We start from the raw sequence: 16,426 nt of genomic DNA on the forward strand, positions 1-16,426 counted from the left end.
CCCTACGGGTGAGGTCACACTGAGAGATTCGGAGAGATTTATTTGCCCAGAGACTAATCGCCTCTTCTTTGGGGCTACTTATCTCCCCAAACTGCTTCCCAGTGTCTTCTGCCTGCAAGACTGAAAAAACGCCTGCCACATGGCACTCGCAGCACTTCCTCGTGAGGCAACTTCGGCGACTTCAGAAAACAAAGTGCTGCGAGTGCCATGCTGCAGGAGTTTTTTCATTTTAGCAGGCAGAAGACAGGGGGAAGAGACAAAAGAAGAGGCAATTAGTTGCCGGGCAACTAAATCTCCCCGGATCTCACAGTGTGACCTTACCCTAATGGGTCATATTTCATAAACTACTTATTGTCCAGACAGCATTTTACTTTTGTGGTCTTGCTCAAACACATATTAGATGAAGCTCTATTTATTTTGAAATGTGCCAAAGGAATGGACGGCACTCCACTTGAAGAGGAAAAAGTCTTTATTGCAAGCTAAAACAGGGATCAAAGGCCCTACGCGTTTCGGGATACGATCCCTTAATCATAGGATTGATTAAGGGATCGTATCCCGAAACGCGTAGGGCCTTTGATCCCTGTTTTAGCTTGCAATAAAGACTTTTTCCTCTTCAAGTGGAGTGCCGTCCATTCCTTTGGCACATTTTGAGTTAAGCGGTGGGGACGCTGTGGACCGAGCACCCCTGAAGAGGAGCTGGAGCTGCTATAAGAGGGGAGGCTGAGCGGTCTCCTAGGAGAGACAGAGGAGTCTATTTATTTTGGATGTTTATCTTTTCCTGAACAAAACTGCAGCTGAGTAACTTTTATACCAAAATCAATAATACAAAGGCATTAACCATTAACTTTTTAACCAAATGCAATTTATTAACCAACATGCTGGGCAAAAAATCTATTCAGAAACACAACTGCAAAGATGAAATGTTGAAAAGTTATCTAAGGCTAATGTCACTAGGGTACATTTTTAGGACTAGATATTTTGGCCATCTGAAATGTACATGAGATTGATTCCCTTCTCTTGAATGGGGGAAAAAATGTGTTACGATAGCATTTTCAGTATAAAAGTACTCATTCCTGTTCTTCTGTGGAAGATGATCAATGAGTGCTTTTCAGTTGGATTAAATACACCAGGCTGAAAAAAACCAAATGTTCCTTAGCCTTATCACACCAATGCTAGTAATAAACAGTATCAAAAAGAAGATGTTAATACTACCATAAAATAATGCCCTTGCAGTAAAGACCACACGTGGTTATGGTCTATCTTGCGTTATTCACTGGATGGTTTGTACTACTGTATTCAATAGTGCTAGTTAAAAAGGTACACATTAGTGCACTGATGAACATCCCAGCACTGTGTTAAAATCTGTGTTTCAGCAGGTCAAGGAACATAATATAATAATGGTATAAATCCTACTCAGACTTGGTTTTACGTTTTTGCTTGGAATTTCTTTTACAGCAACAACGACATACACAAATGCAGCACTTTAGGCTGATGAACAATGTGGTGATCAGTACAGTTAGTAAGAAGCCAAAAACATCCAGGGAGTGGTACTGAATCCAGTTCAAATCATGAGCGGCCGGACGCAGGTGGGGGGCACCTTTGTGTCTCATAACAAACTCCACCCAGTGCACAGCAAGGTCCAGGGGATTGATTGGTCTGTCCAGGTGCAGAGATGACAAACGCTGAATGTTCTCCTTGTAACTAAATGAACAAAAAAAACACAGGTATTACTCTAACTCTACATTTCCAATCTAACCAAGGAGTAATAAGGCCAGATTTAGGCCTTTAGAGAAGTGATTCACCTTTAATTTATCTTTTAGTATGTTATAGAATGGCCAATTCAAAGTAACTTTTAAATTAGTATTTTTATCTTTTTACACTTTCCAGCTTTGAAATGGGGGTCACTGAACTCTGCAGCCAAACATCTATTGTTGCTTGAGGCCAGTGTTGGACTGGCCCATCGGGAAACCAGGAAAACTCCCGGTGGGCCCTGGTGTCAGGGGGACCTTGTGCTGCTAAAGATTTATCACTCTCTACATCATAAGTTAATTTTATGGTACACAATGCCCTTAAAGGCACACTATGAATAAAATAATTATTTTTGCCTAAAAACAAATACATTTGCTGGATGCCCTATAGACCGTGCGTTTGATTGTAAGCACACAGTATCTGATTTGCTGGAACCTGAAACCCAAATTTCTTCAGTGATGGTACTCAGGTCACTAAATGCCAATGGTGCAGAATTCATGATCTCAGGGCCGGAACTAGGGATAGACTAGTGCAGGCCTGGTTGCCTAGGGCATCCAGTACTGCGTGATCTATAGCAGTAAAAATGTGATTTGTTTAGAGTGATGGCAACAGCAGTTTCAGTTTTAACCATTCCCCTGCCACAGGTTTGTTACCAGGATCAGACTGGGTTTGGCAGGACACTGGCAATGGACCAGGCCATCTCCCCAATCCCTGTTAAGGAGATGGAAGGGTAATTAATGCTTGTGTCACAAAAGGTTTTCTATGCAGTCCAAGAAAAGCTGATGCACTTCCATCTGCTCCTCCATAGAAAATTAGAAATACTTTTTTTCCAAAAAATATAGCCAATTTTTTAGCTGCATAATGAAATTGATCAAATTTTACCTTTGTACAGTTCTTCGAAAATATGGACAATCGTTGTTCTTTCTAATATTTCTGTTTGGCAGTGTTGTGGTTTTCAATAACCTGCACTTACCTTGGATTTTCTATAACAGCCATCACTGCGTTGCTGAGGTCTTCAGGGATCAAGTTCAGCACACTGAGAGTCAACCCTGCTCCACGAGACTCAATGCGGATTGCATTATCCATTTGGTCCCCAAGTAATGGCAGCATAACCATGGGGACTGCATTACAGATTCCCTCATAAATCCCATGTGATCCAGCGTGAGTGATAAAGGCACGAGCTTTGGGATGAGCTAGACGAACAAAATATAATACAGTGTTGTTTCACACCAGCTGTAATATTGTACTTGTCTATTCACTAAATTACCTAAGGAACAAGGAAATCTGTTACATATTATATGTCTCCGCCAGAGGCCCCCCCTTCTAAAATGCACCACCAATACTGTGCAATATTGACCTGTTTTAAAATACCTGCTTTAAAAACAGAATTGTGGATCAGGATTGGCAGCCAGCACTAGTGATGTTATGGTATGGGTTTGTGCCCTGCCTTCATGTTTTCATGAGAGTTAGGTGAGTGGATGCACACAGGTCTCTTCCATGGTTTGGCTGCCTTGTGCCCACCAACACTGTACTCTGCACTTTTAAAGCCACTGTGCCACCATGCTACCCAAACAAGCATAGTCTAACCTATTAACCATAGGCTATAATTCACTCTTTCATTCAATTGCTAGTGAAACATTGTGTATATAATTGGACAGATACCAAGCAGATCATTCTGTGGCAGCCACTTCACAAGATGGGTGTTATCTCCAAGATTTGGAGGTGTTTTCCCTGTGTACCTCCAGAAAACCTAAAAAGGGACATAACCATTAGCCAATATAAAAATGCACATTTACAACAATACTTGGCAATTGATGCAGCGTTATATGCAGTTTCATACTTGAGTGCAATATTTTAATCTTGGGGTTTGTACATGCCAGATTTTTTTTAATCCTATGCATAATGGGTAACAACCTGTTCATAAGGCCCCTGGAATTCATATATAGGACATTTTCTTGTCCACAACGACATGTTGGAGATAAAAGATGCCAAAAATTTACAGCTTTGAGGCAAACTTTAGAAATATAGCAAACCAGTGCAGTTTGGAGTAAAAACATATTTACTCATTTTGGATTCTTCATAATGTTTAATTTTCAACAAATTTGAAATTGTTTCTTTTTTTTATTTCATAGTATTTTTCTGTTTGCAACCTTTTTGTTTGATTGGTGGTGTACTGCTGTGGGATTTTCAATTACACAAGGGATCTACTTAAAACTATATATATTTGGAATTGACCTATTTGGGAGACATTGGCTTTCCAAATTAGTTTAATTTTCATGCATTCATTACAATATTTTTGATATGTTTCTTTTTTTATATATCCGTATTTATAACCCTATTTACAGTATAGCTATACTGTAGATGTTGAATTACACATACATTTATAAAAGCTAAGGCTGTCCTGAAGAAAAAAATAAAATATATATATATATATATTACACAACTTAGCCTCAGCACTCCAGCCTCAGGGAAAACTTATTTTTGCACAACTTAAAGAGATACTGACATCAGAAAATAACCGTTTTTATTATCTCTCATAACCTTGTCTTTGAATACTGTTTATAATTTTACCATAAAATCCATTAGCATTAGAAACTCTAACTGACAGGTTAAGAAGGGACAGTCAGATTGGCAAACAGTCAGGTTTAGGAACTTCAAATAACAATTACTTACAAAAGCAGAACTATCAGCAAAAAACAATCAACATGACCTATAGGTAAGTTTTAGGGGCTGATTCACTAAGGGTCGAATATCGAGGGTTAATTAACCCTCGATATTCAACTAGGAATTAAAATCCTTCGACTTCGAATATCGAAGTTGAAGGATTTAGCGCAAATACTGCGATCATACGATCGAAGGATTATTCCTTTGATCGAACGATTAAATCCTTCGAATCGAACGATTTTAATCCAACGATCGAAGGAATATACTTCGATCAAAAAAAACTTAGGAAAGCCTATGGGGACCTTCCCCATAGGCTAACATTGACTTCGGTAGCTTTTAGCTGCCGAAGTAGGGGGTCAAAGTTTTTTTTAAAGAGACAGTACTTCGACTAGTCGAATCATCAAGTTAATTAACATAGTGATAGAAAAAACTTCTTTTCATATATAAATATATTATAAAAAAAGGATCCGTAATACCTTAATAAGGTGATTTTTCAATACTATTGATAGTCCTTTGGTGCTCCCAATCCATACAATCACGTGATCCCTTTGTGTTAAGACTGTAGATAAAAATATACAAAAGATTTTATATAAAGAGTCAAAAAATGCACTAAAAAATCTCAATTTTACAAAAACAGGCACAAACACCAAAGGACTATCAATAGTATTGAAAAATCACCTTATTAAGGTATTACGGATCCTTTTTTTATAATATATTTATATATGAAAAGAAGTTTTTTCTATCACTATGTTAATTAACTTGATGATGTCAAATGTGTGGTTAAGGAAGGTGGGGCTTGCAGTTCACCTCCCTTTAAAAGTCTTGTTTGCACAGTTTGTAAGTAGCACTGGATGAAAGGGCACGTCCCCGAAACGTTTGCTGGGATCTCATAGATAAAAGAAGTTTTCTTCAAAAGATTGTCTGCAGAAGCATTATGTGGAGTGTGCCCATGTTCTACACTATAAAAACCTATAGTCTAACAATCAACTTAACAGTATGGCAATTTTTTGACCAAGCCCATTTTATGGCCACACCCCATAATTATCATGTCCATTTTACAACGTTTGGCAGGTTATGAACATTTGAACACATTTATGGGAATTTTAGGGCCATGTTTTATGTGTTATAACAGTTTTGATAACGAAGGTGAAATTTCCTTTAAGTCTCATTTCTTTCTAGAGACTTGCTTATCCTAAATAGTTACGATTGTATCTTTGCTTATCTTAAATTGTTACAAATGTATCTAAGTGCAGGTGCTGATTGTTCTGGGCTCTCTGCCAAATGCCTCTTTATTAATTAAGTTTCAGTAACTTTGTATCTTTTTCTGGTGTCAGTGCAGGAGATCAAAGAGAAACTCAGGGCTTTTTAATAAAAATCTCGAAGTTGTCAACTGTCCCGCAGAAAAGGACAGTTGGGAGGTATGAGGACTCTTACCTGCTGAGGAATGTATCTCAGAGCTTCTGCTATATCCATTGCTATATTCATAGGCATTTCAGACACCATTGATCCAAAGGAAAACACCACAAATCCATGTTCATCAGAGCGATTAATCAGCTTTTCAAACTCCTTAGGCAGAGAATGATAAAGAAACATTAACACGTGGGGGGGGGGCACTATTTGCCAACAATGGTCAAAACATAAGTTCGGCAACAATTACATATTTAGAACAGATATTAGCTATATGAAGGCAAGGATCCTCACCACATGGCTCTCTTTGTTTAGGATTTCCCACAAGCTGGTAGTTGTATTTGCTTACATTTACACTACATGGGGTGTCCAGAGTTTCCTCTTCTGCATTGGAGGATTTTAATGAAGACTTAGGGAATCTGCCTCAACAGGGACACATTTCCTACAGATGGGTTCAGCATTATCAATATAACTATCCAGTTACAGCTTATTCAACACCATATAGCATTGGCTTTTCAGATGAAAACAGGATTTCCAGGGGGTGCATCTGAGGAGAACTCCATATCAGGGACAACAGCCTGACTTTAGCTTCCCTGTTGCACCTCTTACACACAGGGTGCAGACTAGGAGAACTGTCAGCCATGGGGAAATGCTGGATAGAAGACAACGCAAGCACAATGTCCCCATACTTACAGAAAACCCTGGCCCAGAGGCAGTGCTCCCAAGATGGAGCCGATGAGTCAGATTGTCCAGGTTCTCTCTCTGCAGCTTGCTGACTTACACAAAAAAAGCTGACAGTCTATTATTGATATAATATGCCTTGCTTTTAAAGATATACAGTCAGATATTATCAACTTGGGAAAAAGGATGGATCAGCTTGAAAACAACATGGATGAGCTTATTACCAGACATAATTGAGTAAAACTCAATGCTACATGATGACTCCTCTCCCTAAAATCACATACTGAGGACCTTGCAAATAGATCCAGGAGGCAAAATCTAAGGGTGCAGGGATTTTCAGAAGACATCTCCCCACAAGACATTAAAACCTTCCTAAACTCACTTTTTCGGCCATTAACCCAGATCTCCCTGCAGAGGTTTGGTGCTTTGATAGAGCCCATAGAGCCCTGGGAGCCAGATCACCCAATGCAACTACACCAAGAGACATTATTGTGTGTTAATATTAATTCAAAAACAAGGAAAGCATCATTGCCAAAACTCAGAATATTTCGCTCTTCAAACACCAGGGCCACAAGGTGCAAATATTCAACAACATCTCACCTATTGAATAAGTGGAGAGACCACAACATTTTTATTCCTTTTGATGGGATTTGCCGTTCAAGTTGATTGCAACAAAGGGGAACAGGCAAGAGTCTTCCTGAGGACGGCTCGTGTTTAGGAGCCGAAACGTCGAATAAACACTAAATTATTTTTTGTATCACAAAGACCCATGAGTGCGGACTCCCTTTTATATTGATTATACAATTCTTTGTTTTCCAGCACCTGGGCAGTGACCTAGTGTTCTGGGTGCACCAGGCCTACCCTTTGTGTGTATATATATATATATATATATATATATGATACTTCTCAGGGCCCCAAACTCCTTCAGGACCTTGGACTTTCTCCCTTCAATCCAAAGACACCCCCATCACGCAAGAAGAGGCAACAGTCCAATCGCCTACCCCCAACCTGGGAAAAGATGAAACATGGCACCACTAGACCTGCTTCCCCACCCCATGCAACATGACTGTTACCCTTCTTAGCTTTAGACATCTACATACACCCGCCCTGGACTGCAAGGCTCAGTGAGAATCTTGTTGAATATCTCCTTCACCCATAGTCACCTGGGACACTCCCCAATACAGGCATGGCTCGCATGCCTGGACTGGGAGTCCAAATAGGCCATGTCATTCCAAGTATACAGAGGCCCAAACATCCTCCTACCAGCCCAAACAGCCTCCTACCAGCCCACTATATGGTAACTTTCTATGGAGCCATACAGCAGCCCCTCTGGCATTTGCCAGAACCCACAGATTGCCAGTCCAGGCCTGGGCTCGCTTGTGGAAGCCTCACCTCTGCCAGGCAGTGGTTAAGGTGCAATCATCTGATTCTATTCGCAACTGGATATTTACAATTTTTTTTGCTCTTTTTAACCTGCTTCCTACATAGGAATGTTTTACTGACTTGTTTTTTTTTTCCTCGCTTTAGTTTTTGTTTCCCCCTACAGACTTCTTACCCTAGGGAGGACCTTCAAATGTTTTTTTTACCTTACTTTTGTCAATCCATCCAGATTGCAAATATTCTGTCTGTTATTTGCCTACTATATATTTGGTATAGGTGTCCATTGGTACCAAAGGCATCTATATAAACTCCTATTGACATCTTGCTATCGTGATTAAACTATTAACCTTATAGCTATTGCATCCGCCAAGAAAAAGGGGAAGTCATTCACTAAGACAACATTGCAATGAAAACGTAATCTTTTGGAACGTAAAGCAAATTCCAGTCCAACTGGCAAGTTACGCAAGGAGGTTTTGGGGACCTTAGAGAACTTAATTTGCTTACATCGAAATAAGCTTTAAAATGGACTCAGCGGAAATTCTATGAAAGGGGAGACAAGCCATACTCACTAATAGCTAGAAATGTAGAGAACAAATAGCTTGCTCAGCTATGGTCTCAATAGATTTTTACCAAAAGAGATTGCAACAGCTTTTCAAGATTACTACGCCAAGCTCTACAATTTACTAACCCCACAGTCCCCTGCAAATTGTGGGACGACTTACCCCAGGTAAGCCGTTCTTGCTGATACTATTCCCTCGACTCTCCCACAAACTGACCTAGAGGCTCTAAATAAAATACTTACTGATGATGAAATTAAAGATACAATTAAGTCCCTCCCTGCTTCAAAAGCACCAGGCAAGGAAAAGTTGTGCTCACCGCTAATTTTTAAAACCATTCGGCGGGGGTGCAATGAGGCTGTGACCACAAAATACATATAGACAAATACAAGAGTCCTCTGCACTCAACCCATTATCAATATATTTAAGACAGAGACATTTTGTGCATACTGCTACTGAAAAATGCCTTACCCTTTAATCAAAACAGGGATTGTTTGTTCATATATTGCAATATATTTAAGCTGGCCAAAGTCATCCCATATCTGGCCAGTCCTATGCTCAATTTTCATTAAGAATTCAGCCCCCACCTTCCCAACTATAGTCCCGTGGTCCCACTGGTGTCTAATAAAAGGGCAACCAAGTTTGGGAGTTTTACTTTGAAAGCAGCTAGTAAGTTGCAAAACTTAGTCCCTTTGTAAAATGTATAATGAAGCAATAGAATTCTTAATATAGAATTCAAATAAAAGTGCAACACGTGTCAAGCAGAAGGAGAGCATTTACAAATCTATGATCTTTTGGTACGATATCCCTGTGAAACTGAGATGCACTTTCCCAGGCACCTCCCCACTATGTTGGAAAAATTGTGGCCTCAGGGGAACCCTGCAGCATATAATGTGGCAATGCTCCATAATTTCAGCACTGTGGAAAGAAGTAGAAGACTTGCACTTTCGAATCCTATTTAGAGAAATCCACGTAGATATGTACTGTATACAACATTAGTGGGAAAGCCTATTCCAGATAATACTGTTTCAGAACAGGGACTCACAAACTTTATTTTAACAGCATCTAGGTTGGCAAGTGCAAAACCCCACACTCCCTTAAGTTAATGGATATAATATATAGAGTGAAAGATATTAGCGAGATGGAGTACATGACGGTACCTTCATGCAAATTGGGAGAAGACATGGTCCAAATCGGACTACTACATTTTTTGTACTCACGGACAGACATTGGACAACCAACTCTATATGTAACTGTGGCTTTTGACCCCCCTCCCATGGGACCCTGCCCCCTTCTCTCACAGGAGTGTAATTTGTCTGTGCATTATAATGTTATCCAATGTTGTATAACTATATACAGGTCTCAAATGCTAACCATTGCCCAGTGTCTTATATCGTGTTGATATCTACAAACTGTAACATCTTTCACAATTTTTAATATCAACGTAATCCAAGTTTGACTGTTTTTTTCTCTTTTATATGCCTGAAAAAAAAAAACCTTAAGAAACAACAGAAAAAAAACAGGATTTCTTTGAAGGATACACTCGAGGAGAATTAGCTTTCTTTAAAAAAAAGTTTAAGGTGATGTTTATCTCCCAGTTGTCCAATATTTTGTGGGACGGTCCTACACTGTGGATCTAAAAAGAGGTTTGGACTTTCTGGACAAATCTGTGCATATAGGGGAGGAGGGTATACAGGAATTACTGGGCAATACTCTACATGGTTGAATTTGTCACTTATTTCATAATTCAGATGTTGGAAGGTATGAGGATGCATAGTGTAAAGTTGACCATGCATGACCTGATTTTCTGGTGCAGTTTGACTATTACTGCCCAAATATTTGTACATGTATGCCAGGTTGGAGGCCCATTTTGATTTTGCAACATTCTGTCACAGTACCAAGTTAACACAACACATTGTGTATTAAGCTTCTCTGTATATATATATATATATATATATATATATATATATATATATATATATATATATATATATATATATATATATATATATATAACGATCAATCAAGTCCCTGGTGCTTCTTCAAGAAATAGCATAAAGATATAGTTAAGAGCACTCACGGGTATTGTGAAAAAGGCTTTTATTGGAGTATTACAATCTACCCCACATCTGTGGGGTAGATTGTAATACTCCAATAAAAGCCTTTTTCACAATACCCGTGAGTGCTCTTAACTATATCTTTATATATATATATATATATATATATATATATATATATATATATATATATAGCTAAAAGATGGAAGGTTTTATTATTTGTATGTCACTTACTATAAATTTTGTTGTGTTTTGGGTCAGGTTCCCCATTCATTTGTAGTACTGTTTTTGTCTGCCAGTACTGCTCAGGCCCAGACCTGCAAGCTGTAAATTGCCATAGACAGTCACTATTTATTGTGCTGGTGGGGGGCAGATTGGGCCTCTGTGTATCAGAAATGCCAGGGCCTATTTTGAATCTCAGTCCAGACCTGTGATGCCCCATGGACCGAGATGCCTCCAGTGAGATCCGAGTTACCTCGGGAGGTAAGACTCCAAATCCGGTATGTATTCGGGATGGATCCTAATGTGCTGGCCGGGATTATCCGGCGTAGAGATTGCTGGTCTGTAGCAGATAGCTGACATAATGATTCACTTTTATGGGAGGACTGACATGGCCTCCGGTTGCCCTAAAGTTCTTTGATAATACATAATTACCTATATACAAACACAACTTTGTATATAAATCAATTACAATTACGGTCATTTAATAGCATAAATGCAACTATGTATAAATCATTTTACAAGACTGTAGGAGACCAACAGTGCAGTAGGGTAAGGGCATTAAACAATAAATAATAAAAAACAAAGATATGCAGTATTTATATGGACTGGGCATTTATAAGTGAAGTTTAGTTGGGCAACAAGAAGTAGTTCTGGTGAGCAGAGAACTCTAAGAATGGGAGAGGAATACCCATGGGCCATGTATTAGATCTTTTTTGTCATTATAACATATTGTAACATAGGTCACTGAGTTTCTGAGTGATCTTTAACGAGAATGATTACGAGAAGTTACTAATTACTAGAGATAAGAATGTTACATATGGTTGATTTTAGTCTTACTTGTTATTATGATACCCGAGTGCGCATGCGAGAAAAGACACAAGTGCGCATGAGCGAAAAAATAAGAGTGCGCATGCACACTTCCGTTTTTTGCGCATGCACAAACGCGCACACGCATACGTCGGCCAGAGCAGGGACTGGACTAGGGGATAGCAGAGGCAGAGAAGGTGCATGCCTGGCGCCCCTCCAGCTTTGCGCCCTAGGCACGTGCCTACTCTGCCTACCCCTAGTTCCGGCCCTGAGAGGGGGTCAGTGTTGCAATGTGCTGTGGGATGCCCGTGTGACAATTTAACTACATGATTTATACTTTAACCTCTGAAGCAGGACTGGCGGATCTCATATCCACACAGGAGCCTTGAGGATTTACACCTGATCCGAAATGTGTACAGACAATAGACAATTGTACAGCAATAGACTCATAATCATGATTACACCAATTGACTGTAAACATTAATGGTTTCGGACACATACAAAAATGGTTTAAAACAATTTTTTTCATTTTTTCTTTTTTCATTTTTTCTATTTTTTCACTAACTTAGGGGTTTGATTTTGTATAGATTCTTATTTGTTCGTATTATAATAATTGAGATTATGGGGTTAATATTTTTATCTGTATTTAGGGATGCAGATTTTGTGTATCATTCGATTTGTCTACACAATTCTCATATTGTGTATATATAGATGGCGTTAAAGATATTTTAGGGATATAGCTTCACATTTAAATGGAATGATTGATTAATGACATATGGGTTAATTATGGAATTGGTAAATGGTCTATCACTTAATAGCACACAAGGCAGAGGAGTGATTACAACATGAGTGCGTTTTCAGTTTCACACTTAAATGGAATGATTAATCACATATGGGCTTATCATGGAACAGTTATAATGGTTTATTACCTAAAAGTACACAAGACAGAGGAGCTATTGTAATATGAGTGCATTTCTCAGAGGCAGACCCCTAGTGGTACGATAGTACAATTACGGTCATTTAATAGCATAAATGCAACTATGTATAAATCATTTTACAAGACTGTAGGAGACCAACAGTGCAGTAGGGTAAGGGCATTTAACAATAAATAATAAAAAACAAAGATATGCAGTATTTATATGGACTGGGCATTTATAAGTGAAGTTTCGTTGGGCAACAAGAAGTAGTTCTGGTGAGCAGAGAACTCTAAGAATGGGAGAGGAATACCCATGGGCCATGTATTAGATCTTTTTTCTCATTATAACATATTGTAACATAGGTCACTGAGTTTATCTGTAAAGAATGATCTTTCACGAGAATGATTACGAGAAGTTACTAATTACTAGAGATAAGAATGTTACATATGGTTGATTTTAGTCTTACTTGTTATTATGATACAATGTATGTAGATATGGGTAAGTTTTAATTCCTTATGGATTATAGTTTGCAACATCAGTGTGATGGGTTAATGATAGTTGCTGAACATATGACGATACATATACGCAATCAGTGCTGTGTGTTTCCCGCCAATTAAACATTAAACATAAACATAAACAATGTTCACTGTCTATTTAGCTACTTTGAGAAAGGCTCTGGAAGAGCCGAAACCTTAGTCCATAGCTCTCTAATAAATTATTTTTATTTTTCCAAAACCTGTGAGTGCTGATCTCCCTTTTTTGTTTTGAATAGTTCATTTACTGATCGCGCACAAAAGCACGTTTATTTTGTTTTATCGTGAGTGCTGGCATCCCTTGAAATACTGTTTTTGTCTGCCAGTACTGCTCAGGCCCAGACCTGCAAGTTGTAAGTTGCCATAGACAGTCACTATTTATTGCGCTGGTGGGGGGCAGTTTGGGCCTCTGTGTATCAGAAATGCCAGGGCCTATTTTGAATCTCAGTCCAGACCTGGTCCTGCTTCTACACTGTCTCAATAAATTTCCAGAAATCTTTTTTCTTTCCAGAGTTAGTGCCCCCACTAACTGGCTTGAGGTAAGAAGTAGCGTAGTGCTGCAACTCCACTAATAAATGCACAGTAGATTAAAAGCTAACAATTTTACTTTACTGCACATGTGCTATATGTTAGTTTATTTCCCTACCCTGTGAATTTTGCCGTAACAGGAAAACAGGCCAAGGGAAAAAAACATAATGCCTGTTGTATGGATATAATAAATCATGGCAGGAAATTATAGAGAGTAAAAAGAGAAATTTAGTTCTCACTGATCAAGGCAAGAACAGTTCGTATAACTGAAATAGTTTAACTTCTGAAAAAGCATGAAACTTCTAAACAAATCAAAATCGACTTTTTCTGGAAGGAGCAAGATGCATTTCTAACATAGTGCAGTAAATAGAACAAAACACATACCTGGGGTAAGGGCTTTCTATTCACACAGTTGATTCCTCCAATAAAAATCACATTTGGCATTACAGGTCTGGGAAATTCAAAAACAAAGTCATACCTCATCAGCCAGATAGAAGTACGGCTGAAAAGACTCAAAGCATTAACTTCTTTTTTCAAAAAATCTGAAGCCAGCTGTGCATACGGGTAATAAAAAATATGGCAAACGATATGCTCCAGGGAATGGATAAGAAAGTTATTCACCCTCTGTCCGAAGGACATGTTGTCTGTATACACAGTGAACATCCTGGGTACATAGGAGGGAGGACTAGGAGTCAGAGAAGCTATTTGGTCCATCCCAAATATAGTCCCCCTCATAAAGGACACAGAAGGGATGGAAAGGTGTTCAGCGACTATCGCACCACATGGAAAGACAGAGTCAGTTAGCATTGCATCAAAACCTTCTTTCTCCAGTTCCCTAATGAGGGTTGAGTTCTGCAAGAAGTCCTTACATGTAGTTAAAATCAGCTGTGTACCATTTAATGCACTTTCATACAAGAACTTAATCTTCTGTGTAAGAATCCTGTCTACAAATAATTCTTGGCTCATACGCCTCATATGATTTTCCAAAACATCTTTGCTGTAGGACGAAGAGTATGTTTTCACAGTGTAATTATCTATATCCTTGAAAAGAAAATTTGCTTCTGGGATGGCCAAAACAATATGGTGACCCTTTTGTGCCAACCTGTCCACTAACAAGCGCATGCTGAGCCAGTGGCTACCATCCTGCGGGACCACCAGCAGCCTGCCGCCATCAGCGCAACCCAACACCAACAAGAGGAAGAATCTTCTGAAAAAACAGCAGGAGGAAGATGAATCTGTGACAACCATGTCGAAGCTTTACAATCCAGACTGTATATCTCTTAGAATGATCTCAGACAATGCCCACGTGCTGGAAAACCACTGATAAGTGAGTCCAAAGGTCTTGCTGCTTTTTGTTTGTTCATTTCCAAATGAACTTTGATTTTCAGATAAACTCCTCAGGGTGTCAAGGCAATTCTTCAATAACTGAGACTGACAGATTTCAAAAGTACTTTATCCTTGTTCTTTTTCATAGGCAATTGTGCAATTGTGACCACAGGTCAGGCCAACAGGTGTAACTCAGGAACATACACTCATTGTCACGCATTTAATCCAGCAATGCTGTGTTATTTGATGTATATTGAGATATTTTTTACTCTGCCTTTGCTTAGATCTTTTATCACAACCACTTTGTTCACAAAGGGATGTTAAGTTTTCCTTCAAAGTGTGCTGATTCTAATAGAACAAAAATTCTGATAGAAAGGGAATATAACTGAAGTATAATAATAACTTTCCCTTACTAGCCCCTACTCCACTGCCAGCTGCAGCATATGCAGGGCAGAATTGGCAGTCACTATGACTGAGGCCTCAATCTCCGGTGATTTGCACCCATGGGAAAAGGAATATTTGTCTTCAAAAGAGAGAGTTACAGGTAAAATTGAGCTCTTTTGCATGCAGTTGAGGAGGTGGGTAGTGCTAGTCAGTAGAGGAGGGGGAAATCATTAGACTTTATTTTTCATTCTCATTTAAAAGAAGACACTTATATATGCACCATTTCTTTACTGGTTACTGGTACTCTTCACTGCATGAAGCAGCAAACATTTGATTCTTTTGAAAGCAGCAGGGTAGAAAACAATGCTGTGTACTGAGCGGAGCATGACCCAGATGAAATTGAGCACATAAGACTTTAACACTTATAGGAGTCCTGTGTGGTCTGTTTGAATTGGCTCCCACTCTGCTCGGGACACAGCATGGCAACCAGCCCTGTTGCTTTCACGAGGATCTAAACATCTGCTATGACATGCAGCTGAAAACACCATCGCTAACATCATGTACACATCAGAAAAAATGTGATTTATAATATATTTATGTAGGGACCCATAGGGTTTATATACTCCCTAAGGCTTCCTTATTTGCATATTTGTTGAGTGGAAGCCCTTGTAGCTAGTTTCTTTATTTTATATATTTGTATTTGTCCTAGAAGGACCCAACCTCTAGCAAAGTCGGGGATCAGGCACCCTGACAACAAGACTTTAGCCAGATACAGGTTATAAATTGTAATAGCACTTTCTAGGAAAATGAGACAGAAAGAATTAGTTATAACACCATGTGCTCCAACTAGGAGAGAAAGCAGGCAGACGTTTTTAAATGTATATAAACAATCCAAACTTTTTTCTGCCTTTATATATAGAAAAATGGTATTTTATCCGATGTGAGATGCACAATGTTGGCTCTCCTGCAATCATGAGCTTCCGTATTATAGACACATAATAGAAACAAAGGCACACTCCACTCAATGCTTCTGCAAAAAACTCCAATGACTCTTTTCTTTAAGGTGAGATCCCAGCAAAAGTTTCAGGGGCAAGCCCCTTCATCAAGTGCTTTCAATCTTAGGCTCTGTTTGCCTAAGTGAATGGATCACAGTTCTGACAATAGAATTAGGCTATATTCTATCCCTGTTCCACTGTAGGGAATCCGGACCACAT

At 39.0% G+C, this 16,426-nt stretch overlaps 1 protein-coding gene across 1 annotated transcript; it reads right to left on the reverse strand.

Moving 5' to 3' along the window:
- Positions 1 to 840: 840 nt before the first annotated feature.
- ugt1a6.S (UDP glucuronosyltransferase 1 family, polypeptide A6 S homeolog) lies at positions 841 to 14,860 on the reverse strand. Its single transcript, XM_018238945.1, has 5 exons — positions 13,887 to 14,860; positions 5,848 to 5,979; positions 3,412 to 3,499; positions 2,723 to 2,942; positions 841 to 1,701 (listed from the first exon to the last, which is right to left on the reverse strand). The coding sequence occupies exons 1-5, from the start codon at positions 14,748 to 14,750 to the stop codon at positions 1,410 to 1,412; spliced, it is 1,596 nt and encodes a 531-aa protein (XP_018094434.1). The 5' UTR covers positions 14,751 to 14,860; the 3' UTR covers positions 841 to 1,409.
- Positions 14,861 to 16,426: the final 1,566 nt, after the last annotated feature.

Source organism: Xenopus laevis, chromosome 9_10S (genome assembly GCF_017654675.1).
Source record: "Xenopus laevis strain J_2021 chromosome 9_10S, Xenopus_laevis_v10.1, whole genome shotgun sequence".
Classification (NCBI taxonomy): domain Eukaryota; kingdom Metazoa; phylum Chordata; class Amphibia; order Anura; family Pipidae; genus Xenopus; species Xenopus laevis.